The 26794-nt window shown below is 41.6% G+C and overlaps 1 protein-coding gene across 1 annotated transcript in view; it reads right to left on the bottom strand.

Moving 5' to 3' along the window:
• CDS2 (CDP-diacylglycerol synthase 2) overlaps window positions 1–19741 on the bottom strand; it is a 46181-nt gene extending 26440 nt beyond the window's left edge. The window contains exon 1 of the mRNA XM_081149428.1: window positions 19418–19741. Within this exon, the coding sequence (XP_081005554.1) occupies window positions 19418–19474 (57 nt within the window). The 5' untranslated portion in view covers window positions 19475–19741. The remainder of the gene's footprint in view (window positions 1–19417) is intronic.
• Window positions 19742–26794: the final 7053 nt, after the last annotated feature.

Genomic DNA, 26794 nt, shown 5'->3' with positions numbered 1-26794 from the left:
TATGCTCCCAAAAGCTCCATCCTATCTCCTGGCACTGCATTCAAATTCATCAGCTTCATTTACTGAGTGACTCCATAACTTACACAAACTATGTTTTGCACTGTTTTAGATGCAAATTACAACCCCTGTCCTGGAGGAGAGTCATTAGGCTGAGCCTAACCTTTCTGCTAAATACGGGCTTGCATCTTCTTAATCAAACCCTGCGGCAGCTGCCAGGGCAAGTGACTCCTCCACTTCCAGACACATCCCCAGGATAGAAATTACAGGTTTATCTTGAAGAAGAGTGTCAGGAATGTGTGTGTGTGTGTATACACACATGCACATACAGTGTTAGAGATGGCAAAGAAAATATTTCTAGCTTTTTCTAACGCTAACTCCATTTGACAAGTTCCACTGTCTGCACAAAGGATCAAATAGGAGGAGCCCTGTTCTGAAAGTTTAGAATCATCCCCCCTATGGCTATACCCTGTCCTCCAAAAGCCTCCTACGCCAGATAAACTGCTGCACTTACAAGTACTCCACAGGTAACTGCACTCACACCAAAGAGCTCCAGAGAAAAGAGGCAGAAGGACAAAAGGCTCGTGGGAGATCCAGCTTTATAAAATCTAACTCTGGCTATGAAGCATCTACTTCCAGACAGTAAGAGGGCACTTTTCATAATCTAATTTAGGTTTCAAACCCATCAAATGTAAGGACTGCCCTATTCATATTTGTTTACCTTGAATCTTTGCCTTGAATCTGCTAAAAGCTCAGAGTGTTTTTTTTAAACTCAGTGAATTTTAATTAAATTCATCAACCTTTATCTACAAGGCCTAGAATAATGGGTGCCACCATTATTAGTGTGGGGAAGACAACCCTAGAACTACAGTCATACAAATGCAACTAATAACTAAAAGGGCTGTGATTGCAGCTCTTCCCAAAGGTTTAAATCATTGAGGGGAGGGGAGCCCCCAGGGGGCACCCATAAAACCCAGGGTGGTAATGAGCTGTATTTCCAGACAGCAACTAATGTGTTGCCAGGAATAATGGATAAACAGGCATAGTGAAAGCTTTTAGAGCCCTAAATGGTTCAATCCTGCCCTACAAAATGTGTAAGTCTGTGCACATTTTCACTCCTTTCCCCTGAATAGTGGGAAATGCTTCAAGCAGAGACACACATCTGTCCTTTGAGTCAACTGGACTGCATACTGGAGCACTCCTTCCAAAGCTAACACTTAAAGATGCTACTCTCACACTAAGAAACATCTCCATTTTTCTTCTTCCTAACATCACTATCACCTGAAATTATTACACATTTGTCTGTCTCTGCCACTGAAATATAAACTCCATGTGGAAGGGACTTTTGCCTTTCACTGCTATATCCCCATGGCCTAGCATATAGAAGGTCCTCAATAAATGTTTCTTTGCAGAGGGAGGAAGGGAGAGACAACAAAGGATTAAGGACTAACTAAGGAACTCTCCACTTCTGAGTCTGTAGGTTAAGCTGGCAGCCATAAATATCACATCACAGAGCCAGCCACTTACCATGTTTACACAGATTTGCAGACTCCACAAGTAGAAGGAATGTGAAAGTCTTAAGAAAGTTAGAAGGCCCTGGAAGGTGTGGCTCAGTTGGGTAAGTGCCATCCCATGCACCAGGAGGTCGCCAGTTTGATTCCCGGCCAGGGCACATGCCCGGGTTTCGGGCTCGATCCCCAGTAGGAGGCATGCGGGAGGTAGTAGGTCAATGTTTCTCTCTCATCCATGTTTCTCTCTCTCCCTTTCTCTTCCTCTTTCTCTAAAATCGATGAAAACATATTTAAAAATCTGCTAATCCGTAGTGAAATTTCTAAAAAAACAGAAGTCAGCTGTTTCATCAATAACAACAACAAAAAAGGCTTTAAGTGTTTGGGGTAGCAAATCTTCTACCCAGAGATTACTGTGCACCTCTGCAACAAGGACACTTTAACAGGACATTTGTCTTACATTTTGTTAGTCAAAAAACAAAGTTCAGGTGAGTAAATTTTAAAAATCTAATTGACTTTATTCAATGATTTATGAAATCAGGCAATACTAATCTAGCAGATAGAAATAAGCTCTGTACAAAATGAAAGACTTCTATAGGTAGAAGAGATGGGAACAGGAAGTTAGGCAAGGCAAAAAAACCAGATTACTTCAAGGTCACTTTCCCTTAGGGCACGGGTGGAGAATGTCATACGGCCAGAAAAAATTATTTGGTCTGGCCCTGCCAAGGCAACCGCATGTGGGACTCGAAATTCAGTAATACTAGGAGCTTTTTTCATAGCTAATTTTTAAGTTGATAATTTTCTATGGGCCACAGATGATGTTATAAATATCCAAATGGCCCTTGGCAGAAAAAAGGTTCCCTACCCCTCCTTTAGAGGATGGCAGGGACTATAGGCGAATTACCTAACTAGTGCTGACCAAGTGATTCCTGGCTGACTAGTTTAAGATTCTATTTCTAGGGGAGCAAAAACTGCTAAATCAAGTCTCAGTTTGGTGATGTGGGGCTTAACATAAGTGATGCATTTGGGACCTCTTGTCTTGTTTTTAACATCTTGAATCTCCATTGCTCTTCCACCTGCAAAAGCCTTAAGAGCTAGTGAATGAAGAGGCTGTCTACCCCCATAATATAGACCCTGTACTTTAGCGCTCAGGAGCAAATCCTAGAGCTTACTATCAGGCCACTGGCCATCAGCATACCTGCCTCTCCAAGTTGTCTCTTACTCAGAGAACTCTACAAGGGAGAACTCAGAGAAGGCCAAGGCTCTTAGAATTAGGCCTAAGCTAAAAATGGACAGAGCCAGGAGAGTTCACAAGTTCATAGCTGAGAGGGTGCTCAGGCCCAGTGCCTAATCAAGGACTTCTTGGGGCAGACTGGGACATCAGCCTCAACTGTTCTCAGAGCATCTGCTCCTCAAGGTGCTGGCTAGAAGCAATGGCCTCACAACCAGCAAGGCTTGAGGATGACAGGGCAACTCAGCAGACATGCCCTGCAAGTAGGCATTCTGGAGCCTGAGGGAGACATGGGGTGGGAAGAAATCTATCCACAGTTTTCTACACAGGAAAGGAAATGCAAATCAGCAAAGTGCTTTCCTGCACAGTGAGGATGGGAGCTGGGCACACCCAATCCAAGCCATTTGTCACACCTGCATGCCACCTATGGCCCTGCAGTTTCATTCTAGGGACTGGGAGGGCGGGTGCAGAGCACAGAGGATGATGCCATAAAAGCCTCGAAACCACACAACCTCCAGAACAATGAACAAATGTGCACAACTCATATTCACAAAAACACAAACAAAAAACGCTCTCAGTACTTAAGAATGGTAATATCAGAATTCACTAAAGCTACATTAATAATGAATATCAATCCTATAAACACAAGATGGAATGAAAAACTAGACCAAAAAAACAACAAACAGTACTAGTTGTGTGATCCTGGAATTGGAAGAAATCATGTCACCTCTGGGCCTCGGTTTTTTCATCTATAAAACAGAAACAAATCCCATCTCAAGGATATTAGAGAGATAAGACAAGATAAGCCTGTATTTTTTGATCTGTGGGTCAAAACCTACTGGTTCTTGAAATCAATTCAGTAGATCACCACTGGCAAAAAATAGGGGGGGGGGAATGATGCCAGAAATTAGGCTAGGGGCTGCTACCCCTGAGAGAGGAACTGATTAGAATAAATCAGTGGGGAGCCTTCCAGGTACTGGTAGTGTTTTGTCTGTTCCAGGGGCAGGCTGCAGAGATGTGCGCATTTTATGAAGACTCATCCCACTATATAGTTATGATATGGACATATTTCTGTACATATATTACATTTCAGTAAAACTTTACTTAAAAAGTAGAGTAAGAATCAAACAGAACAGAAGACTTTTGAATGTATCACAAATAGTAAAAGTACTGCTTCATGAAATTTTTGCTTCAAAGTTATTTACATATGAAACCTTGTACTGGGACACAATGTAAAATGTATTTATTCCTGTGGATCAAGGTCCAAAAAAGCCTGAAAGGCCTGAGGCAATGCAGAGAAATATGTTGTAAACTAAGTCACCATAGAAACGTTGGTTGTTGTGGGGGAGGGGGCAGGAATAAGGGGGAGACATGCATTGCTGACCTTTTACAGATGAAAAACTAAAACATAAAAACATAGCACCTGTGTGGTACAAAGGCATTCGAAATGTTATGCCTCTCCATTACCCTACTTATGTCTGAGCCTTACTCACTCCTAGGTTTCCTTGCATACAAGCCTTTCTTTCTCTCCACAATCCTCAGAAAGAGGGAGAGAATCGACCAATAAAGTACACTTCTGCCTGAAGACTCTTACTCCAGTTCAAAGAAACTAATAATGAGATAAACTGCCAAACTAGTGATGAAACTAAAGACAAACAGGAAATGCTATCTTTGAACCAAAAACCACAGCACATAGGCAATTAAAAGGCTACAGTCTGTGCAAAAAAAAAAAAATCCTCAAAGTTATCAAACAACAGGTGGGATTTGGAGATGAAAGATTAAGAGGAAAGAATTGCAGTTCAATGGTCTCATCACATCCCTACTCCCAGAGTTAGATTTTGGCACAGAGAAAGAAGTTAAACAAAAATTTGCTGCCTGGTTGGTGTGATTCAAAGGTTGAGGGTCGACCCGTGAACCTGGAGATCACAGTTCAATTCCCAGTCAGGGCACACGCCCGGGTTGTGGGCCCGATCCCCAGAAGGCGGGTGTGCAGGAGGCAGCCAATCGATAATTCTCTCTCATCATTGATGTTTCTATCTCTCGCTACCTCTCTCTGAAATCAGTAAAAACATATTTTTTTTAAAAATGTGCTGAGCCTGGCTGGCATGGCTCAGAGGTTGAGCATAGACCTATGATTCGGGACATGGAGGTTCGATTCCCGGTCAGGGCACATGCCCAGGTTGCGGGCTTGATCCCCAGTGGGGAGCATGTAGGAGGCAGCTGATCAATGACTCTCATCACTGATGTTTCTATCTCTCTCTCCCCCTTTCCCTTCCTCTCTCTGAAATCAATAAAAAAATATATATTTTTAAATGTGCTGAAATCAATGTCACTGGTGATGTGTATGTGTATATATATATATTTTTTTCTCTCTCTTTTCTCTCAGATATTTCTAATGAATTGACCGTTACCTTTCTTAAGTTCTGAAATGGCCAACAGACCGTAGAAACACATTTCTTTAGGCTCCTGCTTGAAACCAGCAGTTTCGGCAAACTGCTGGCCTTGATTCAGGGCCAACGTTGATAGATATTTTTAAAGAGCATTTATTGCATTTTAAGTTTAATAAGTTTAATTTTGAATTTAGTAAATGTAGTTCTTTAATACATTTTAGTAAGTTTTAATTTTGAATAAAATTTTAATTTTACTTAATCTACTAACCTACATAGGAACAGTCATTTTTATGTTTAGCATTTAAATTTTTATGAATTTAAGTTTTTACTTGACGTTCAGTAGCATCTGAACCACTTAGTTTTACTTACTGTCTCTTTAATTTCATAAAAGTCTTTTTAACATAAAACTTTTTTTTCTTAATTCTCACCCGAGGATATTTTTTTAAATGACTTTTAGAGAGACAGAGGGAGGGAGGGAGGGAGGGAGGGAGGGAGGGAGGGAGGGAGGGAGGGAGAGAGATAAGTTGCCTCCTGTACGTACCCCGACTGGGGATTGAACCCCAAACCTAGGCATGCGACTGGGAATCAAACCCACAGCCTTCTGGTGCACAGGACGACGCTCCAGCTGAGCCGCCAGCCAGGGCTTTAACATAAAGACTTAAACAAAATCCTGGGGTTGATACTAAGTGCATCATGTTAACGGAGCATGGTACTCCAATATTAAAAATAAATACTGACATGCCAGTATTTTCTTTTTACTCCTCACTCCAGTCACTAAGCTCAACAAATTCCTCCTGAAACCAGAGGCCTGGCTCTCACTGCCCAACCAGTTGCTAATCTTCACACTGTCTTAGCACCACTCAACCTCTTAACAACCCCATGTGCTGGGAACAGCCAAGACCGAGAGTGAGCAGGAGTTTATGACATCAGCGGAGCTGTGCCTTCAAGCTCTGCCTCCTTTGTTCCCCTGAGACAGTTAGCTTTGCCACCCTGTCAGGAAACTCTCATGACGGATCAACATGCCTTCACTTAATTGTGTGGAAGCTACTGAAATCTAGGACTGGGAGGCCAACTCCAGAGAATGCATCTCCTGAGCACAAAGCAAGAGATGGCACTTAACCAGAATTTGGACAGCCAATTTCCACAGAAGCCTGGAGAGGGAAGGAGATGAAGAAATGGGGTCTGGAGTCAAGAGGGTTCCACAGAGAAACTGGGGTTTAGCAAGACCTTAGGGTAAAAGGGTTCCATGCGATGCAGCCTGCAGGGCTGCGCTGACATGCCCTTGCCCCCAGCTTGCAGGACCCAAGGAACGTGGTGACCACTGTCACCACCTCCTCTCTCCAAAACGAATGCAGAAATGAGGTAAGGACTCCCCCACCCTATATGGCCCCGCTAGCTAATGCTGAGATGATCACAGGTCCTTTTAGGGGCTCGTCGGCCAAACTGTGGAAGTAATATGACTGGGGGACCAGGAGGCCAGGAAGGTGGAATGACTACAGCAAAGAGCATGGAACTCAGATTCAGCTCGCCTGGGTTCCAATTCTAACTTGAATTTCAGGCCTTTCTGCTCATCCTTGTAAATAGGAGGCAATGCTTCTGATAATCCAACAAGCCCTCTTCTGGAAATGTATGCAAGTGGGCAGTTGCTCACTGCACGGTCAGGGAGTACACTAACATCACACCCTGCAGAGCAGCTCCCCTGCCCCAGGGGCCCTCCTCAAGGCTATCACAGCAGCATGTCTGAAAAATGGATAATAATTTCTTTTAATCCTTTAAGAACAATACCGCAATCTAGATTTCTCAACTTAACCATCATAAAACTCTTAAAAATCAGTAAGATGTGAACATCCCAATAGAAATATTAGCAAAAGAGAAAGACAATTTGCCAAATATCAGTAACCTGCATACTTATTTAATTTCACAATAATAAATGACATAAAATATCAAACGAACATGAGAAACCATTTTTCTTACATTGGATTGAATGAGTAGATGAAAGGATAGTCACTGTGGACCAGGGTTAGAGAAAACGAGTACACTCACATAGCACTCATGGAAATAAAATTAATGCGACCTTTCTGAAAGGTCGTTTGGAAATATGTATTAAGAGCCTTTAAATGGTTCATATCTCCTTTGATCTAGTCATTTCATGTAGAGAAAATACCCTGAGTATCTAAAGAAACACATAATTTATATGAGGATGCTCAGTACAGTATTATTTCTAAAAAGAGCCTATATGTCCAACAACAGAAGATTCTGCCACGATCTATGTAACAAAGAGGGAGGGATGCCAAGCAGCCACTTTAAAACCTTAGGAATAACATTAGTGGGACGTGATGAAAATGTTACTAGCAATTATATTCTGGTAGTGAAATCAGGATGCTATCATGTCACCTCCACATTTTTCACAAAACAAGTACTGCTTCCACAATTTTAAAAAAGTACAAAATGAATATATCTGAGCCCCTCCCTCCTCTGTGCTGACACTGTTGTATATAGGTTTACCATGATTTCAAATCTACTTGATTATGACAATGACAAAGACAAAAGAAAGCTGTTTTCAGAAGTAAAGTTGTTTTGATATAAGAATGCAAGGATGTCATCATTTTACATCAGTTGTCATTGATAAGCAGTCAGCAGCCCCTCTGGCGCTGGCTTATCTATAAGAACGCATGGAGAAGCAACTATGGTAGGGGGATATTTAGTAAATAAATACAGAGTTTGTGAGCACCATTTGAGAATTTTGGAACTCTGTGAAGAACCTTGGGGCATTCGCTCCTTTCCTCCAGGAAGGCAGTGGTGATAAACCTCACAGCTGGCCCTGTGAAAGAGATCAGCCCGCCTACCAACACTGGCACCTTCTTTCCCTAGCAATGTGCTCCAAATCGGCCTTAGGCTGGACCCCACTCTCCGAGGTATTTTAATTCATAAAAAATGGTACACCTCATATTAAATTTGGACTTTATTCCCCTTACCTGGAACAACAGTGTGATTAATCTTTCATTAGTTTGGAGAATGTCGTTTCTTTATTTTACTTATTAAGAGATGTTAACCTACATGCTATTGGCTTGTGAAATTATAATTCCCACAGCAACCCTGTGCTAAATAAACTGCTGGCAAAAACAACTTAGTCTCTGAGCATAACTTTTGCTGCCTCCCAAAACAAAACACACTTTTCCTGGCTTCCCCCTAAACCCTGGGCATGACCCTCAAGGCCTTCCCATCGCACCTGGGGACCCAACTGATCCTCTGTCCATCCTTCCAGGCACGTTTCTGCTCCTCCAGTTCAAATGTCCACCCGCAACAAGCCCCTTCCTCTGCCCCTGCCCAGGCAGTGCCAAATACCTTAGAATAGTGAGTGAGCCCTGGAAAGGAGAATGGATGCTGGGAAAATGCTCTAACCAACTGAGCTACCCAGCCAGAAAAGTCAGGGCTCATTTTAGTGTTTTGGATATTTTCTGACCAACGAGAAATGTAAGTCATGTGTTAAAACACCAGACCCAATACTGAGGCAATTCTTTCTGAGATCTAGGATATAAGACGTCCACAGCTACCAGGAAGGATTCAAGGGGAGCCTTCTGGAGCAATGAGATGTCACTTGTCTGGTGAAAAGGCCCTAGGAGAACTGGTATCTCTGGAAAAAATAGTTCTTTGTCAAAAGTTCTCAAAATAGCTACTCCCCAGTGGCACCTTTTCAACAGATCACTATGTGCAAATTGCAAAGTCTCTGTACAGAGAATTCTGTGGAACAGACAGGAGACATAAATGCCAACTGTTCAAGAGAAAACTGGGTGTTTGGCTGACATCCCTGTGAGAAAACAAAGCTCATGTGAACCTTGCTTTCCCAATATTATAGGAGGGTCCAAACAGCACAGACTAGATTTTAGTGGGAGATTCTATTAAAAGTAGTCAAAGATACCCTAGCCAGTTTTGCTCAATGGTTAGAGCACTGGCCCACTGGACATTCTTGGGAGCTACTGGGATGCAATGAGTTCCCTACACATTATTTCTTCTCAAAAACTTGTTTTCTCTGGCTTTGGTATCACACCACACTCTCCCCTTTCATTGGTCTTCTACCCTGACTCCTCTCCTCCACCAGCCAACTCAAATCAAACACAGTCACATTCCAGGGTCAGTTGTCAGCTTTTGCCCTTCTAAATGTCAAGAGCAGAAGCCCAGAATTCACGTGTCATCAATCAAGAGGAACCATTTTTACCCGTCTGTCCCCCCACCCCCACCCCCACAGAACAACAGAAGTGTAGCAACCTCCTGCTTCTGATGTTGTAAGATCAGCTCAGTCTCTGAAAACTTCCTGTTGAGGACAGCACTCAGAGCCCAGGCCTTTTCACCTCGGTATCCTACTGAAATGAATGTAGGGGACAGGGATCATCTGTGGATACGAGATTTCAACAAAGGTGACTGAAGAGCTAAGGTGGATGAAATAAAACAGAGAAAATGCAGCCAAGAGTGCATACTTCAGGAAGGTGCCAAGGACAGCAGGAGCCTTCTGCTCTCTGACACCCTGGAGAAGCTCTGCGTGGAGATCTGACATCTGGGATGGTGGATAATGTTTAGGGGGCTCTGCTCCCCACCTACCCAACCTAAAATGAAGTCTATCAGACAAGTCCCATCTAAGCACACAGAGGTCTGTCAAATTCCCAGTGTCAAAATTTATGACAGAGACCTTAACCAAGACAGGAAATGGGAAGGTGGCAGGAGGAGCGTCCACACCCTGTGCCAGTCAAGAGAGCCCCAGGAGAACTACTCTACAGTTCTAACATGGGGAGGAGAGTCAGTAATATTCTGATAACTACGCATGGTGTCAGGTGGGACGAGATTTATGGGGTTGATCCCTTAGTAGGTTATATATCTAATCACTGGGTGTACACCTGAAACTAATATAGTATTGGATGTCAACTGTAATTGAAAAATTATTTAAAAAAATTAAACATAGAATTACCATATGATCCAGCAATTCCACTTCAGGATATAAGCCCAAAATAATTGAAAGCAGAAACTCCAACAGATATTTGTACACCCATGTTCATAGCAGAATTATTCACACATTAAACTGCAGCTCGGGGCTACTACAAAGAACACGGCCTTCAATATTCTAGTACTTGTCTGAACACACATACAGGTTTCTCCTGGGTAATCACCTGGGAATGGAACTATTAGATCATAAAGTTTGTGTACATTTAGCTTTAGTAAATATTGCAAAACAGTTTCTAAGTGCTTGTACCAATTTACACTCCCACAAGCAGTATACGAAAGTTCCACTTGCTCCACATACTTGCCAATTCTAAGTGTTTTTAGTCTTTTCCATTTTAGCCATTCAGGTGGGTATGTAGTAGTATCTTATTGATACTTAATTTGCACTTCCCTGATGACTAACGATGTTGGGCACATTTTCATGTATTTATTGACCATCTTGAAGTATCCATTTTTCTATTGAGCTGTCTTTTTTATATATTCATTTTGCAGGAATTCTTTATAGATTCTGGATATGAGTCCTGTGTCAGATATATTTTTTACAAATGTCTTCTCATTGTCTATAGGCTTCCTTTTCACTCTCTTAATTCAAGAAAAAGCAGCTCTTCATTTTAATGTAGCTCAGTTTACCACTTGTTTCCTTTATAGTTAGTGGTTTTAAATAGGAACTTTTAAACATCACTATTCAATTATCACACCTTAAGAAAATGAACAATTCCTTCAATTAAGTATTTAAATTTACCCAATAATTTAAATTCTTTTCTCTTTACAGCAGTTTGAGTGAATGGATCCAGTGAGGTCAGAAATCATTAATGCGCCTTAAGTACGTGAATCTGTAGGCTTTATTCTCCATGCCCACTGCTCCCCTCTCTCTCCACTCAGATACGATTTTTAGACAAGAATCCTCCGTCAGCAGTACTGTATACTTCGAGAGACACACAATAGCTGGTTGTCTCTGTGACGGCAGCATCACTAATGGTTACTACCTCGTTCTAATAGTTCGATAGGAATTGAAAATATTAATATTAATATTCTATCACTCCCTTTCCATTTATCTTACAAAGAGAAACTTCTCCCAAAGGTTTAGTTTACTTGGTTTGGCCAATGTCCTTCCTCTAAGTGAAAGCTGACTTTAAGTTTATCTCTGTGGTTCTGCTTTCCTAAAGATTTTGACTTTTAAAAGTTATTAATTTTTTGCCAGCTTATCAATATATTGAAAAAGGTATCTTAGTTTTATTTTATCAAGCATTTTTTGGTTATTTTTAGTGGGAGAATTAATTAGGGTATTCAAGCCACTATACTGCTGGAAATGTGAGTCCTCTGCTCTTCTGTGAGTTATTTAAATAAAGTGTGATCTTAAAATTTAAAGAGAGAAGAAAGAGAGAGAGAAACTTCTCCTAATAAACTACTTGGTTATTCTAAGGCAGCGATTTCCAACCCTTTTCGTCTCATGGCACACATAAACTAATTATTGAAATTCTGTAGCACACCAAAAAAATACATATTTTGCCAATCTGACAAAAAACAAAATAAAAATAAGGTATAATTTTGATTAATTCATAGCAGACAGTTATTATAGTGTTGGCTGTTGTCATTTTTAAAAAAAATATGTCTATTGATTTCAGAGAGGAAGGGAGAGGGAGATAGAAACATCGTTGATCGGCCACCTCCTGCACGCCCCCTACTGGGGATGGAGCCCTCAACCCAGGCATGTGCCCTGACCAGGAATCAAACCGCCATCTCCTGGATCACACAGGTCAATGCTCAACTGCTGAGCCACGCTGGCTGGGCTGTTGTCACTTTTTTATTTGACAAGTTAAAGGAAAAGAGGTGAGTGCTCCTGACTAAATAGGTACTGCATGTTTTAAAAATTCTTACAGCACACCAGTTGAAAATCACTGTTTTAAGGTACACTTTGTATTCGAAAGGCATGCCTCAGAACAACCTCATTCTAAGTCCCATTGTTCAAATGAGAAAACAGGCAAATTAGTAGTAGAGCCAGGTCATAAACCAAGCAGTCCAACTCCAAATCCGTGCTGGTAACCACTAGCCTGTAATGCCTAAGATCAAGAAACAAGTGAATACTTAGTATTCCTTTGTGGGGGAGGAGAGACCATACGCATGTAGGACAGGCCCTCTGGCAGTTATGGTGGCTACAAATTTACTGAGGAAAGGAAGTATATTATCTGTATCTAAAGCTGAAACATTGTATATCCCTTTTTGAGTCTGCAGTTCTAAACATAGAACTTATCTAAGGATATCATGCATGTGCAGAAAGTTTTTGTGTATTTTTTTTTTCACATGAATATTTCCTGCAGCCTGCTTACAACAGCAAAAAACTTAAATGTCTGATTAGTTCAGCAAGTTAAGGTATAGCTACACAATGAAATGACACACAGCCATTAAAAATTATGCTGGGTTAGAATTTTTAAAGACCTTAATAATGTTTAGGGCATAGTCTTAAGTTTAAAAAACAAACAAACAAAACTGAGTTATAAAACAGTAGTACACATAGTACAGGAATGTGCAGTGTGTATAAAAAGAAAGTACAGCCCTGGCCAGGTAGCTCAGCTGGTTAGAGCATCATCCCATATGCCAAGGTTGTGTGTTCAATCTCCATTCAGGGCACATACGAGAACCAATAAATGCATAAATAAGTGGAACAATAAATCGATGTTTCTTTTTCTCTCGAAAAAAAAAAATCCATTAAAAAAAAGTATACACACCAAAATATTAACAGTAGTTATCTCTGAGTGGCAGGAGTAAGGTGATTTCTTTTTGGTGCTTCTACAATGAATATAATTTCTTTTTATCTGTTTCTTTTATGATTAAAAAAGTCTGAAACTATTTACAAAGAAGTTACTAAACAATAACAATTTGGGAAAATACTTCTGACAGCATAAGAAGGCAAGCTATGAGATCATGCATGATAGCCACTATTACAGCCATGTGCAGCAATATGCATGGCAGAGATATATTCATTTGAACAATGGTTGTTTCTCTGAATGATGAGACTGTAAGTGGATTTCATCTCATATGTACACATTTCTACAATAAATACTAGCCTGATGAAGTACTGAGATAGGGAAGATCTAAAGTGAATTTTGAGAAAATAAGATTTAAATAGGTAAAGGTAGGGAGACAGGTGACAGAGAAAGAGCACATTCTGGTGGCTGGAAATAGCAAGGGCCAAAATCATGTCACAGAGGCACCAAAGCAGGAGGAGGGGGCTGGTTAAGAGAGAAAGCTATAAAGGACCAAGTTTAAGGGATCTGAAAAGGGGGCCGGAATCCTTTTTTCCTTTTTCCTGTAATTCATAGGGCGGTTTCAGAGCTGCTAGAAAATACAAAGGACAGATGGACTAGAAGGGGCTGAGAACAAATCCCGAAGGGAGGAAGTTCAATTAGAAGGGTTTACAACAGTGCAGGCATCAATTCCTGAACTATGGGAAATGCGCAAGAGCAACAGATAAGGAATCCAGATAACGCCTGGTTAGAACCTGTGACTTGGTCAGGGCACATATCTAGGTAGCAGGTTCGATCCCGTCGGGGTGCATACAGGAGGCAACCAACTGATGTTTCTGTTTCTCTCTCTCTCTCCCTCCCTGCCTTTCTTTCTCTAAAATCAATTAAAAAAATTTTTTTTTTAAATTTTCTTAAAAAAGACATCTGATTCTGGAAGGACAGGTCAGGTCCTTCTGCATGGACAGCAACCGCTCATAAGCACCACAACCTGGAATGAGGGGCTGCCTCTGGGGAGAACTAGGTAGGAGGGGAGGAGGTGTTCACAGCACACCCCTTGCACCTATCAAATTTTGAACCATGGATTGCTCAGCCAAAACAACATAATAAAGTTTAACTTTCCTTAAAAGTTCGCTTAACTTAGTGGGCCCTATGCCATGCCCACTGTTGGGGCAAACAGCACGAGAACAAAGATCCAGGACTGGCAAGGTGAGCTGCCTAATGGGGATCAGGTCTGCCCTCGCTGGCACTGTACCAGCCCAACTGGGCAATCATGTGGCAAGATTTGAAAAGCAAGAAGTTTGCCCAACGCCAGGAACAAATTAGTATTCTTCCAACAAGACCCTGGCAAAATGAATAATCAAGTGTCAGGGTCTCTCTGTCTCCTTTCCAAACAGGAGGCAGGATGACCCAGGAAAGGCTGTGCAGCCTCCAGCGCAGGCAGGAAGGCCGGGGCTGTGGCACATGGAACAGGTTAGGAGGCTGTGCGCAGGGGGCCCTCTGCAAGCCCATGGGAACACTAGCGAGTTCAATACACTCCACCTGTGCGGATCCCAGGGCAGCTGGGGGAGTGCGCAAATCAGAATTGACACATTTTTTCAAATGGCTTACAGGATGATTATTTGCACTGTAAAATTCGTTACAAGATTCATTTCAAAGAGTTCCCAGATGCATTCAAGTTATAGGATTTCTTCAAATCAGTGGAGAATGAATGGATTATTTGGAGCCAAAATTGGTATAAAATCCTGGACATTTTCCTCATGAACACAGATGCCAGCTGCCCCCCAACTCACCACCCCCAGAGCTAACAGAGATTGCGTACAGCACACTGGATCCTGTGAATGTCCTAAGGAGAAGGTGTGTTGAACGCTGAATGATTCTTGCTAGAATAAACAGTTCTGACACTGAGTCACCAACCAGAAAGCATTTATCCTGAGCAGCCTCACACACAGCTCAGAGTGAAGAGCCTGCACCGCCTGGGAGTTCCTTTCAAGGATGCCCTGGTGCTGCTCTCAGGGACGGGCTTCAAAATATATAACCACCAGCCGTCCAATAACTGGGAAAACTGGACCCAATCAACTGTTTCTACAAAAAAAAAAAAAAAAGTTTCTCAGACTCTCCACATTGAGATTTTTAAAAAATATGTATCTGACATTTTGAAAGATTTATTTTGCAATTTTTTTGTTTTTGTAGCCACATAACAAAAACAGATGATATTTGGGCATTTTTTTCTATCAAAGTCAATCGATGTAGAAGCTTTTAGTTTGTAAACTAAGTGCCCTTGAAGGCAGCATCACACAACATAATGAGAAAAAAAGAGAATTAGAAAAGCGTTATCAGAGTAACCTCTGCATCTGACCAACTGTGCGGCCTTACGTAAGTGAACCCTCTGGGCTATGGTATCCACGTCTATAAAATAACAACCTTTGGGATCCCTTCTAGTTCTAACATCTGATGAGAACAATTGAACATTTTTAAAAGCCATAAATTCTTCTAAGAAAAAGAAAATCACAAATTTGTGCACACACAAAAAAAATTTTAAACAAACTTAGCTTTAAAAAAAAATTTTAAATACTAATAAACTGCGAAGTAATTGAATTTTTAAAATAAAGTTATACTGTTCATCAACATAAATTAAGAAATTTAAAATGGTGAGTTATATGACAAATCAATCTTTCACCGTTTCTCCTACTGTTAAGTCTGAGAACCAAAGCTAAGATTCACCGATTTTTCAATAGCAAAGTGTTTCTCAATGAAAAGAAATTTTCGAAAGATACAAAGCATTTCTCCTATATCTGAAGTAGTTGTAGTTCTTAAAATAAAATTTTATTATTTTAGTAGTTCACTCTTTAAAGTATACCAGAAAATCACTTCTAGCCTGGCCAGGCTTGGCTCAGTGGTTGAGCATAGACCTAGGATCCAGGAGATCGCGGTTCAATTCCCAGTCAGGGCACATGCCCGGGTTGTGGTCTCGATCCCCGGACAGGAGCGTGCAGGAGGCAGCCGATCAATGACTCTCTTATCACTGATGTTTCTCTCTCTCCCTCTCCCTTCCTCTCTCTGAAATCAATAAAAATATGTTTAAAAAAACACTTCTAATTATTCACCACTATCCTACGATATATTAGCTAGTGCTATGAAGGGAAGGTCATTGTATAGTGATGTTCCTTCCAAGGTTTAAGCCTGACTGTGATTCTGAGCACTTAAAAACTCAGCAAGAAAATGGACTGAAAAGATAGGTCATATAGAAGGCCAAGCTCTGTCCATAACACTTTCCTTAAAAGGTGATGAATAGGAAAAGACTATTCCAAACATTTATAACTTGAAGATTTATAATCATCTTCCAAGAGCAAAAAGTGAATATTAAAGTTTTTTTCTGTAAAACTATGTTTCAACCAGAAACAACAGCTAACATATTATTACAATGTGACTCTTCCTGCCCTATGTAGCATGCATACTCATTTAATGCATTTTTATTACCCCAATTTAGAGATGGACAAAATGAGGCTTTTATACAAGTTAAGTGACTTGCTCAGTCAAGTATCTCTTAGAATGTAGAACCCAGGCTCAAGATGGATCTAGCTGACTCTTAAGTCCTGCTTTAAACCACTGTCTTCAGTTAAAATTTAAACTCCCTTTCTAAATGATGTCACTATTTCCTCCTGACACTGGTTTCATCAATCTAGAAGGGAAGCCTTGAAAGGAGTAAAGCTCTAATTTAAATAGCACTGCAGCATGTAAGTACAGCAGAAAAGCCCGAACCTTCACTCCAACCTCTAAGACAAAGTCTCCTGAAACGCCAACCCAGTCATAAACTGTGAGACGCCAACCTTCTGGCCCAAGCTTCGTCCTCTCTTTCCTAAGCTACATTGTAAAAACATGGTTGAGAAGAAAGAATCATTCCCAAAGTTTAAATTCCAAGTGTCTTAGTTTGGCAACAATACTGTGCTTTGGGACTTTAAAATTATAAGCATGGTTCCCAGAAGAAAACATTTCCTTTATTAGCAACAGGCTCTGAAAATTCCATTCTATGATGCTAAATATAACAAAATACCTCTGACTTTTATAATAAACATGCTCTCCAGATTATTCTGAAGCTAATGATTATCCGCTTATTTATATGACAATTTTGCCATAGCAGTTAAGCAACTGTAACATTTTAAAGAATCTTTCAAATTTGTCCCAGTTCTTTTAATACACTGACCTGATATTGTTTTCTGAATTCTATGAAATAACCAAGTTCCCATTTCACACTTCATTTCCCTAAAAGAGATACCCTTTTTTAGTTGTTTCTAATTTTCTTAAGTTCTAACAAGAATATAAGCAAGGCCTGGCCAGAGTTCAGTCGGTTAAAGAGCATCTTCCCGACACACTAAGGTGGCAGGTTCGATCCCTCGTTGGGGCACATACAGGAAGCAGCCCATGCACGCACGGGTGAGTGGAGCAGCAAATGGCACTCGCCCACATGCCCGCTCTCTCTCTCTCAACAATCAATCAAGAAATTTATTTTTTTTTAAAAAGAATAAAGAATATAGCAAAACCAAAATCATGGAAGGTTTTTCAACCTATGAAATAAAACAAATAAATATTTTTTAAAACTACAACATATGTTCACCAAAGGCAAATGAAGCATTTCACAGTTCTTAAAATGTATCTTTATTTTAAAATCCCATACATGATAATTCAGAAATACAGTGATGATATGAGGAGCTGATTGCCCTATTCTGAGCTAATGGACTACATCAGGCTTTTAACAGAATACAGTAACTGCTGTATTTTAGGAAGCAACATGCACTTAGTGTGCCTCACAACCCCAGGCATCCTGTCATTGTGTAAGTGGTTTAAGTGCAGTTGTAAAAAATTAAGACACATTTAGCTGGACAGCTCCTTGCACCGGACCAGAGGTTATTTTCTTTTTAAGACATTTTTGTGGAGTTTTTTTAATGTGTTTTTGTTTTTTACTTTATTGAGTTTATTGCAGTGACACTGGCCAGCACTTTTTCTCTGGGAGATGAATCCAAGGAGTCTGGGGTGGGGAGGAGAGGAACTTTGTTTCACCTTGTAATCAATCCAGTGTGGAGGGGGGAGTTGTATGTACGGTTTTGTTTTGTTTTTACCAGTAACTATGTCTAATTATTAAAAATAGTTACCTTTTTAAAAATACAGCACACTAGCTCTCGTGCCTTCTTTTTTCTCCCTCTTCTCACGCCTTCAAGGCCCACAAAGTACCGTTAAGTCTGACCTGTCACCCCTTCAACAGGGACACACAGCTTCCAACTACCATGCAGGGTGGGAACAGAGTTCTTCCAGGCCCAGCCAGGGTGCTTAATAGGAAGATTAGAGATTTCAGAGTACCTTGTCTCTGTTAGCGACTCCTAAACTTGTACAGAAGACTTAAATTTTCTACAAAATATACTCTAAAAATCAATATGGAGAGTTCTCCTTGGATGATCCACTGTCAAAAGCAACGAGTTGTTTAAAACCCAAAACATTCTTTCACCTAAAACACTCCTCCTCGTAACACTGCTCTGTTTGTACCCTATCACCAAAGAAATTCAGACTGTTCCAGAAATCTTGTGTTTACTTTTTATTGATGACAGCGAGCGCACGAGCCTGTTCCACTTACTTAGGCGCTCATGGCCGAGCCTCGTCGGCGCCTGACCGGGGATGAGCCCACAACTTCGGCGTGTGGGGAGGACGCGCTAACCAACCGAGCACCCGGCCAGGGCAAGTCTTGTTCTAGAGCAATACGTGGACCGAAGAAAATACCTGCGGGCCACCCACGAGCAAGCCCCAGGTCGACCATTCCCTTCCGCCCCGGCGCAGGCTCCCTCGGGGCGCTCTCCGCGCCGCCGCGGCCCCGGTGCCCGGCCGCTGCTGCCTCGGGTGCCCGGTGAAGTCCGGCCCTTCCGCTGCCGCTCAGCACGCACCGTGGCACAGCCACCCCGTCACCGTCCTCAAGCCCCTTCACAAGCCTCCTCCCCTCACCCCCCAGCTGCAGCCCCGCCGCGACCCCCGTTTCACCCTCCTCTGCCCCCTCTTAGAGCAGGAAACGCGCGCATCTAGCGGGGGCACACCTGCGGGCACCTGCCGACCGCGCAGTCAACAACCTCCTGCTGGAAGCTAACGGGTTTCACCTTCAGGGGATTTAAATCCCCTGGGAGGCAAATCCCAAGGCCTTGTGTTGATACCGCCCCCCAAGGTTTAGAGGGGTGCGGAGAGCCCAAGTCGGGCACAGAGTCGAGTCGTCTGCCCAGGAAGGCGTCAGGGTCTCCACGTCTTCACACCCGGGAGGCCTCGGGACGCGGGGCACTAGCGGGGCGCCCGCACCAACGCGGGGAGGCGGCGGCGACGCGCAACCCCCGGCCGGACCCCAGAGGAACCCCGATGCTGGCCCCGCCGTGCTCCCCAGGGAGCCCGCAGCCAGGGACCCTCGCGCGGCCCCGGCCCGGCGCCGCCGCCCGCCGCCCGCCGCCCGCCGCAAGGGGTCAAAGAGCTAGACGACCCCCCCCGGAGGCGCCGCCGCCCTGGCCGCGCCCACCCGGATGCCGCCTCTACCTTGTCCGCGGGCGGCGCGTCCGGGTCGCGGACCGCCCTGAGCCTGAGCTCGCTCATGCTGGAGACTCCCGGGCGACCTCGCCGCGGCCGAGCAGCGCAGCCGCCGGAGCGGGCAGCTCAGCGCGGGCGCGCGCGGACTCCGCTCGGCCGGCCCCGCCCCGCCTGAGCAGCGCGCAGTTCTGCAGCAGCTCGCAGGCCCCGCCGCAGCCAGGCCGCCAGCCCGCCAGCCCTTGACCTCGGCCCCGCCCAGCGCCGCCACCGCCCTTCCCCCCGGGCGGAGCACTGTGGGCCTTCTCCCGCCCCAGCCTGCTCGCTTCCTCTCTCCGCAGGGCCCGGGAGCGAGCGCGCACGCGCACCGGAAGGCCCACCAATAGCGTGAGCCCGCCAGGGAGGCTGGGCAGTGAGGGCGGGGCGGAGTAGATGGGCGGGTTTTGACCAGCAACGTGAGAGGGCGGGACAAGGCGTGCGTTTCCGAGGAAGACTAGCCAATGAGAGCTCCCACCAGACCGCGGAGGGCCGGCGCTGGCACCCTAGGTCCTAGAGGTAACGGGTTGCTGAAGGTGAGAGGCGGCTAGTGCTTTGCTGGCTTCTCTGGGCCGTGTGTCTTCCGTAGCCAGGGCTTTTCCCTCCCGCTTCTAAGTAGACGCTGGTTAGATCCTGAGTAAAAAGGCCTGGGGAGCCCAAAGTGTAAGAGGAGGTCATCACGTGATAAGATGAAACCCAAACTTCAGTCTGCACAGTTGTCTCTAGTACTTACTGAGCGTTAATTACGTGCTAGGCACTGAACCAAGTAATCGCTTAAATTTCTCTCATTTAATATGCACAATGCTTGGCAGATAAGATCTTCCGCTGAAAAATTTGAATGTTTTTCAAATTTCTGTCTTCTGGACCTTTTTGGACAGGAATACTGCCAACTTTGTTCACAGCCGATCCCCCCTATGTACCTGACACATCCTAAGTACTAGTTGAATGGATTTAAATTTTCCCCTAAAGGAAAATGGTTTAACCAAGGTTTCACAGCTAGAAAGTGCCCACTAAAAAACACTGATGTTTCTTACCAAAGCCCACAATAACCTTTGTTGCTCAAGCATCGCCTTCAGCCCTCCTTACTCGCAGTCTTGTAAGCGATGTAAAACAAGCATAAAAAGGTCCCTTCCCTTGAGCATATTGTAATTTAACAAGGAAAGAAACTTGCACACATAGGAATTGCAGTTTCATATAAACAATTTTGACCTGAACTGTGGGGTTTGGGGAAAATAGTGAGAATTCTGAGAAGGCATTATATTTTCTTGATTTCTGTAAGAGTATATTTCCAAGTTCCTGTAACAGTGCTTCACAGTGACAGTAAAATAGGTGTGGAAGAACACAACTCGGGTTATGCTTTTTTTTCGTATTAACAACATTGCACAAATACTTGTTCGGGGGGTTTGTTTTTCTTTGAGAAACAGGCCACTCCCTTCAGTTTATTTATTATCTCTGTAAATAATGTATTTACAGAAAGCTTTGCTTTTGAATTTTATTTTGTCTTTTCCTGTTATTTGTAAAAGAAAATACCATGCTGATGCAAATTTTAAACTCCTAATCTGTTGAGGACTGTGTGATCACCACTTGGACTCTTCAGTGGTCACTTCTTGATCTAAAGACCAGATACCTCTAGGGTAAATTAAGCAATGTTTATTATCTAAAGAACCTAGAAGGACATGAACACAGAGATAGCCACAAGGTCATCCTCTGAGTCAGGTGGAGGTGCTGGTATCTAGATCCTTACCTTTAGCGTACATAATTGTGAAAGGTCTCATCTGAGTAAGCATCACATTCCTTCCAGAAGCTCAGCTGTTCCCTTTCAAATCCAAACTAACATAAAGGAGGTTGAAGAACTAGTTCACTTAGATCAGAGTTTTGGAATGCACAGTATGATTACTAAAGTAGATAACCCCCTACAATTTGGCCTAAATAAACTTCTCATCCATCACATTCAGCCCTGCCAGGCTAATTGAACTCAGACCAAGTATATTCCTGAAGTCAGAGCTGTGGAGAAGAAGGATTTGGTAGTTAGACCTCTGGAAGTCATGCCAATAGACCTTTAGGCCAGTCTTATGGCTTCTCCTTTACTTATAGAAATAAATAAATAAAAATCTCCCCCACCTGCAGCCCAAAGAAGAATTTTGTTCTTTTACATTACCTTCCACCTCCTCCTCTATCCCTGATTTTCCTTTTCTGTTCCTCATATTAGCATTTTTCCTTTAGGGTCATTTGTTCCAGGCTTGTGGCATATCTTGTGTACAGTGATTTCATTGCACTCCTTAATTAGTTCCATTATTTTGAGATGTTATTTTGATTTGAAGTAACTAGCATGAGATTCTTCAGCCCCCAGAATGTGCAAGCTGACTGTGAGCTCAGCATGAGTTGGCAGCTATTGCTATAATTATTATTGTATAATAAAAACACCGCCCCCTTTCTTGACATTTAAAAATTGCATTGGTACAAGTGGAAAGAAAATTCTTCAGTTCCCTGAATAGTATTTTTCCTCTCTTAAAGGGGAAGAATTGTCAATAAACAATTTATTGTTTAAAGAATCATCAATAAACAAAAGCAGGCTTTATCTGCTCTTTCTCCTGCCCTTTATATTGCCTTTCTAGTTCTTAGTTTGACAAGTGCTCTCAGCTAAAACCTCTTATTCAGTTTAATGAGATGACATGCAATATAGAATTGAGAATGGGCTATGCAGAACTGACAAACTTCCTGAAGCTTCAAATATGCAAATCCTGCACTCCCACAACTTATAGACCTATTAGATTATTAGACAGTCCACGTAAACTATGACGTCAGTTTCCTGTGACAAACTCTTGGTCTTACTTTTTCAAACAACTGGTCTACACATCAGGGGCAGGGGGCTTTAAGCACAATTATTTATCTATTGACCACAAAGCTGGAGCAGTAATTCTCAGTCTTGATCATTAATTAGAATTAACTTAGAGCTTCTAAAAAATACTAATGGAGGACCCACCACTGTCCAGCTACATAGCAATCTCCAGAAAGAGCCTGAGAGTAAATAGGCTTTTGTTGTTGTTAAGCTCCCAAGGTGAGTCTAATTGCAGCCAAGATTGAGAATCACTCTAATATATGATATTACCTTGTAAGAAATTTGCCAGAATTTATATAGTTTCTTTTTCTCCCAACATTCATTAACATATTCTGATCAATGATGCATGGTTGATGAAGAAAGTGTAGAAAATGCAGAAAAGTATAATGAAAAATGTTAATCATTTGTGGTACCATCAGCCACAATAATTACTGTTAATATTTATATATATATATTTTTAAAGAAATGGCAGTATTTTATTTCATTATTATTATTTTTATAATCCTCACGGGAGGACATGTTCATTGATTTTTAGAGGGGGAAGGAGACAGATAGGGAGAGAGAAACATCAATCATTTGCCTCCTGCACATGCTGGGACCAGGGCCAGGGATGGAACCTGAAACCTAAGTATGTGCCCTGACCAGGAATCGAATCTGTGACCTTTCAGTGTATAGGATGACACTCCAAGCAATTGAGCCACATTGGCCAGGGCTATATTCTTTTTTGTTTTTTATTGAATTTATTGGGGTGACATTGGTTAATAAAATTATATAGGTTTCAGGTGTTTGACTCTACTACATCAACTGTATATTGCATTGTGTGTTCACCCCATTAAGTTTCCTTCCATCATGATTTATCCCCCCATGCCGCCTTCTTCCTCCCCCATCCCCCAATATTTATACACTGGCCTTTTCAACCTATTTTCTATGCACTTACACCCAGATATTAAGAATTTTAGGAATACTATTGTTTATACTGTTTCATAACCTGACTTTTCTCTCTCTCTTCCTCTCTCTCTCTCCCTTCCTCTCTCAAAAACATCAATCAATCAATAAAATGAGATCAGCTGGTGTGGCTTAGTGGTTGAGCATCCACCCATGAACCAAGAGGTCACCGGTTTGATTACTGGTCATGGCACATGCCTGGGTTGTGGGCTAGATCCCCAGTGGGAGGCGTACAGGAGGCAGCCGATTGATTTTTCACTCTCACATCAATATTTCTCTTTCTCTATTCCTCTCCCTTCCTCTCTCTGAAATAAATTAAAAAAAACATTTTTTAAAAAAATACAAAAATAAATAAATAAAAGGCTATGTCATCTTACAGATTTATCATAATTTACCCAAGAAAGATCAGATTATTAACCTCAAGTTTATTTTCAATTTCAGGGGAATTGTTCACAATTCTATAAGAAACATTCTTAAGCATGCCTTGTCTTGGTAAGTACCTCTGATTACTTCTTAGGAAAACAATCCTAGAGACTGAATTTTTATGTCAAAGAATAAATAAAATTCTGAGGCTTTCCATACACATTTCCAAATTACCAGCAGAAAAATTATACCTATTTATGCTCCTATCTTTAATGCATGAAAGTGCCCACTTTCTGGACTCCTTCCTAACAAATGAGTGTTAACACAACTTTTATTAATTTGGTAGGTTAAAATTCTATCTCCCTTTAATTTATATTTCTTTGCTTATTAATATGGCCAACCATTTTTTTCCCTACATTTACTCAGAACACTGGAAGCCAGACACCTCTGGCTTATGTTTAGATGCTTAAATTCCCCTTTTCCCTTAATCAGTTTGAATTGGGTTCTGTGTCATGGAAACAAAGTGTACTTACCAACACAGTGCTCTTAGGCATAATGAAGTTTTAAAACTTATGTAGTCACTCTTTATGTTTTATGGCTTATTTACCTTAGATGTTTAGAAGCCAAAGCAAGATCTCACAAATACTTACCAAAATACTCTTCCATTTTTAAAAAATTTATTGATTTTAGAGAGCGAGAAGAAGGGAGAGACAGAAACATCAATTTGTTGTTCCACTTATTTATGCATTCATTGGTTGATTCCTGTATGTGCCCTGACTGAAGATGGAACTGGCAATCTTGGCATATTGGGAAGATGCTCTAACCAACTGAGCTACCTGGCCAGGGCCCACTTTTCCATTTCTTATTGGGTTTACATTTATTTGAATTTGAATTTTTTATCTGGAATTTAATTCTGTGAACAGTTACTAGGAGTCGTCTATAGCTTTATTCCTAGAAGTTTAACCAATTGTTCGATCATAATTTACTTAATTCATTCTTTCTTTCACTGACTGGAATAGCACCACTACCCATATGTTAAACCTAGAAGATCCTCCTAAAACACAAATTAGATCATGTCAAAGACCTTCTTTTGATAACCTTCCCTTGCATTTACAGAGGGCTTGCAAAGTCTTAAAAGATCTCACCTGCCTGTTTGCAACCTCATCTTGCACCACTCTCCCCATTGTTCAATGTGTTCCAGATACATCAGTCTTTGAGTTCTATTATATGTCAATTATATCTCAATAAAACGGGGACACCACCCCCCCAAAAAGCTTTGAATTCTAAAAATTGCTATCTCAAAACCTTTTAAGCATCCTGTCCTTCTTAAACATGCTATTGTTTCAGCCCATAATCCTCTTTCTTTCATTCTCCAAACAACTGGCTCCTCCAGCAAAATGCTACCTCCCTGGAGAGGCCTCTGACCACAGGTCTGTCCAGTTTCAACTGAGCAACTGCACTGTGGGGGTGGACTTTAATTGCCACTTTAAATGCCTTCAAGTCCATTACACTTTGATTTGCTATTAAACCAAAAACCAAAATGCTATTATGTAAGCAAAAAATATGGAAATAGAGTAGCAGAGGATACATTTGTTATTAGTGAAGCAAATGTTCCTTCCTGGAGGAATGAACACATTCCACATTTTGCAAAGGAACAGAGACTCTAAAAGGCCTAAGAAGGGAAAATACTCACAAATAGATGAAGTTATGTTTGATATTAAGATGTATGCAAAAGAGTAACTGATCATACATAAAGCAAGAAAGTGCCAGTATCAAAATTTACACATGGGAAAACATCAACAAAATGAAAAGGCAACATGCTGAATGGGAGAAAATAATTGCAAATCATGTATCTGATAAAGGGCTATTATCCAAAATACAAAGAACTAATACAACTCAATAGCAAAAAACAAAAACAATCCAATTTAAAAATGTGCATAAGATCTGAATAGACATTTATCCAAAGAAGACATAAAGTTGGCCAACAGGCACATGAAAAAGGTGCTCAACGTCATTAATCATCAGGGAAATGCAAATCAAACCACAATGTGATATTACCTCACACGTGTTAGAATGGCTATTATCAAAAAGACAAGAAATAAGTGTTGGTGAGGATGTGGAGAAAAGGGAACCTTTGTGCACTGTTGGTGAGAATGTAAATTGGTGTAGCCACTATGGGAAACAGTATGAAAGTACCACAAAAAATTAAAAATAGAACTACCAAATGATTCAGCAATTCTACTGGGTATTTACCCGAAGAAAACAAAACACTAACTCGAAATTATATATATGCACCCCTATTTTCACTGCAACATTATTTACAATAACCAAGATATAGAAACAACCTGAGTGTCCATTGATGGATGAATGGGTAAGGAGATGTGGTGCATAGGAACAATGGAATAATATTCGGCCATAAATGTGTGCCAGCATGGATGGACCTCAGGGGCATTATGCTAAGTGAAATAAGTCAGACACAGAAAGACAGACTGTATATGTGGAACCAAACAAACACACAAAAAACCAAGCTCATAGATGCAGAGAACAGACTGACGGTTCCCTGAGACAGGGGTGGGGCGAAGGAAGGGTGGAAATGGATGACAGAGACTTGGAAGAAATTCCAAAGCTGTATCATCATCCTTGACAATAGAGAATATTATATGGAAAAACAGCAGTATCAGCAACTGAGTGGGAAACTGAGTGTGGAGAAATAGTGGGAATGGCTTAACCACTTAATTTTGTTTATATATTTTTTAGTGTATGCACAGTAGTAATATATGATACAAATATTTTTTAAAAATCTAAAAAAGTTCTTTCAATAATTACAAAATAGAAATTCTAAGTGATAAGCACTGTATGATAGTTTGACATTTTTTCTTTCTTGTGCTACATAAAACAATGGTGCATCTGACATTGAAGATATCTTAAATTCAGTGAAATAGATGCATGTAACAGAAATGCCAGAGGAAGAAAATAGGGTAGGGAAAAGGCGGTATTTGAAGCCATAATGGTTGAGAATATTCTGGACTCGATGCAATACATGAATCTTCTGATTCAGGAACACAAAATTCTCTGGACAGGATAGATAAAGCTAAATCCACCCTCGATACATAGCAGAAAAACTAAGAAATTCTACAGACCAAGATAATATATCAAATGCAACCAAAGGAAAATGTTGTAATGAAAGTGAAAAAGAAATAACGAAG

Source organism: Miniopterus schreibersii (assembly GCF_964146895.1).
Source record: "Miniopterus schreibersii genome assembly, chromosome: 10".
Taxonomy (NCBI): domain Eukaryota; kingdom Metazoa; phylum Chordata; class Mammalia; order Chiroptera; family Miniopteridae; genus Miniopterus; species Miniopterus schreibersii.
This window is presented reverse-complemented; position numbering and strand designations above follow the sequence as displayed.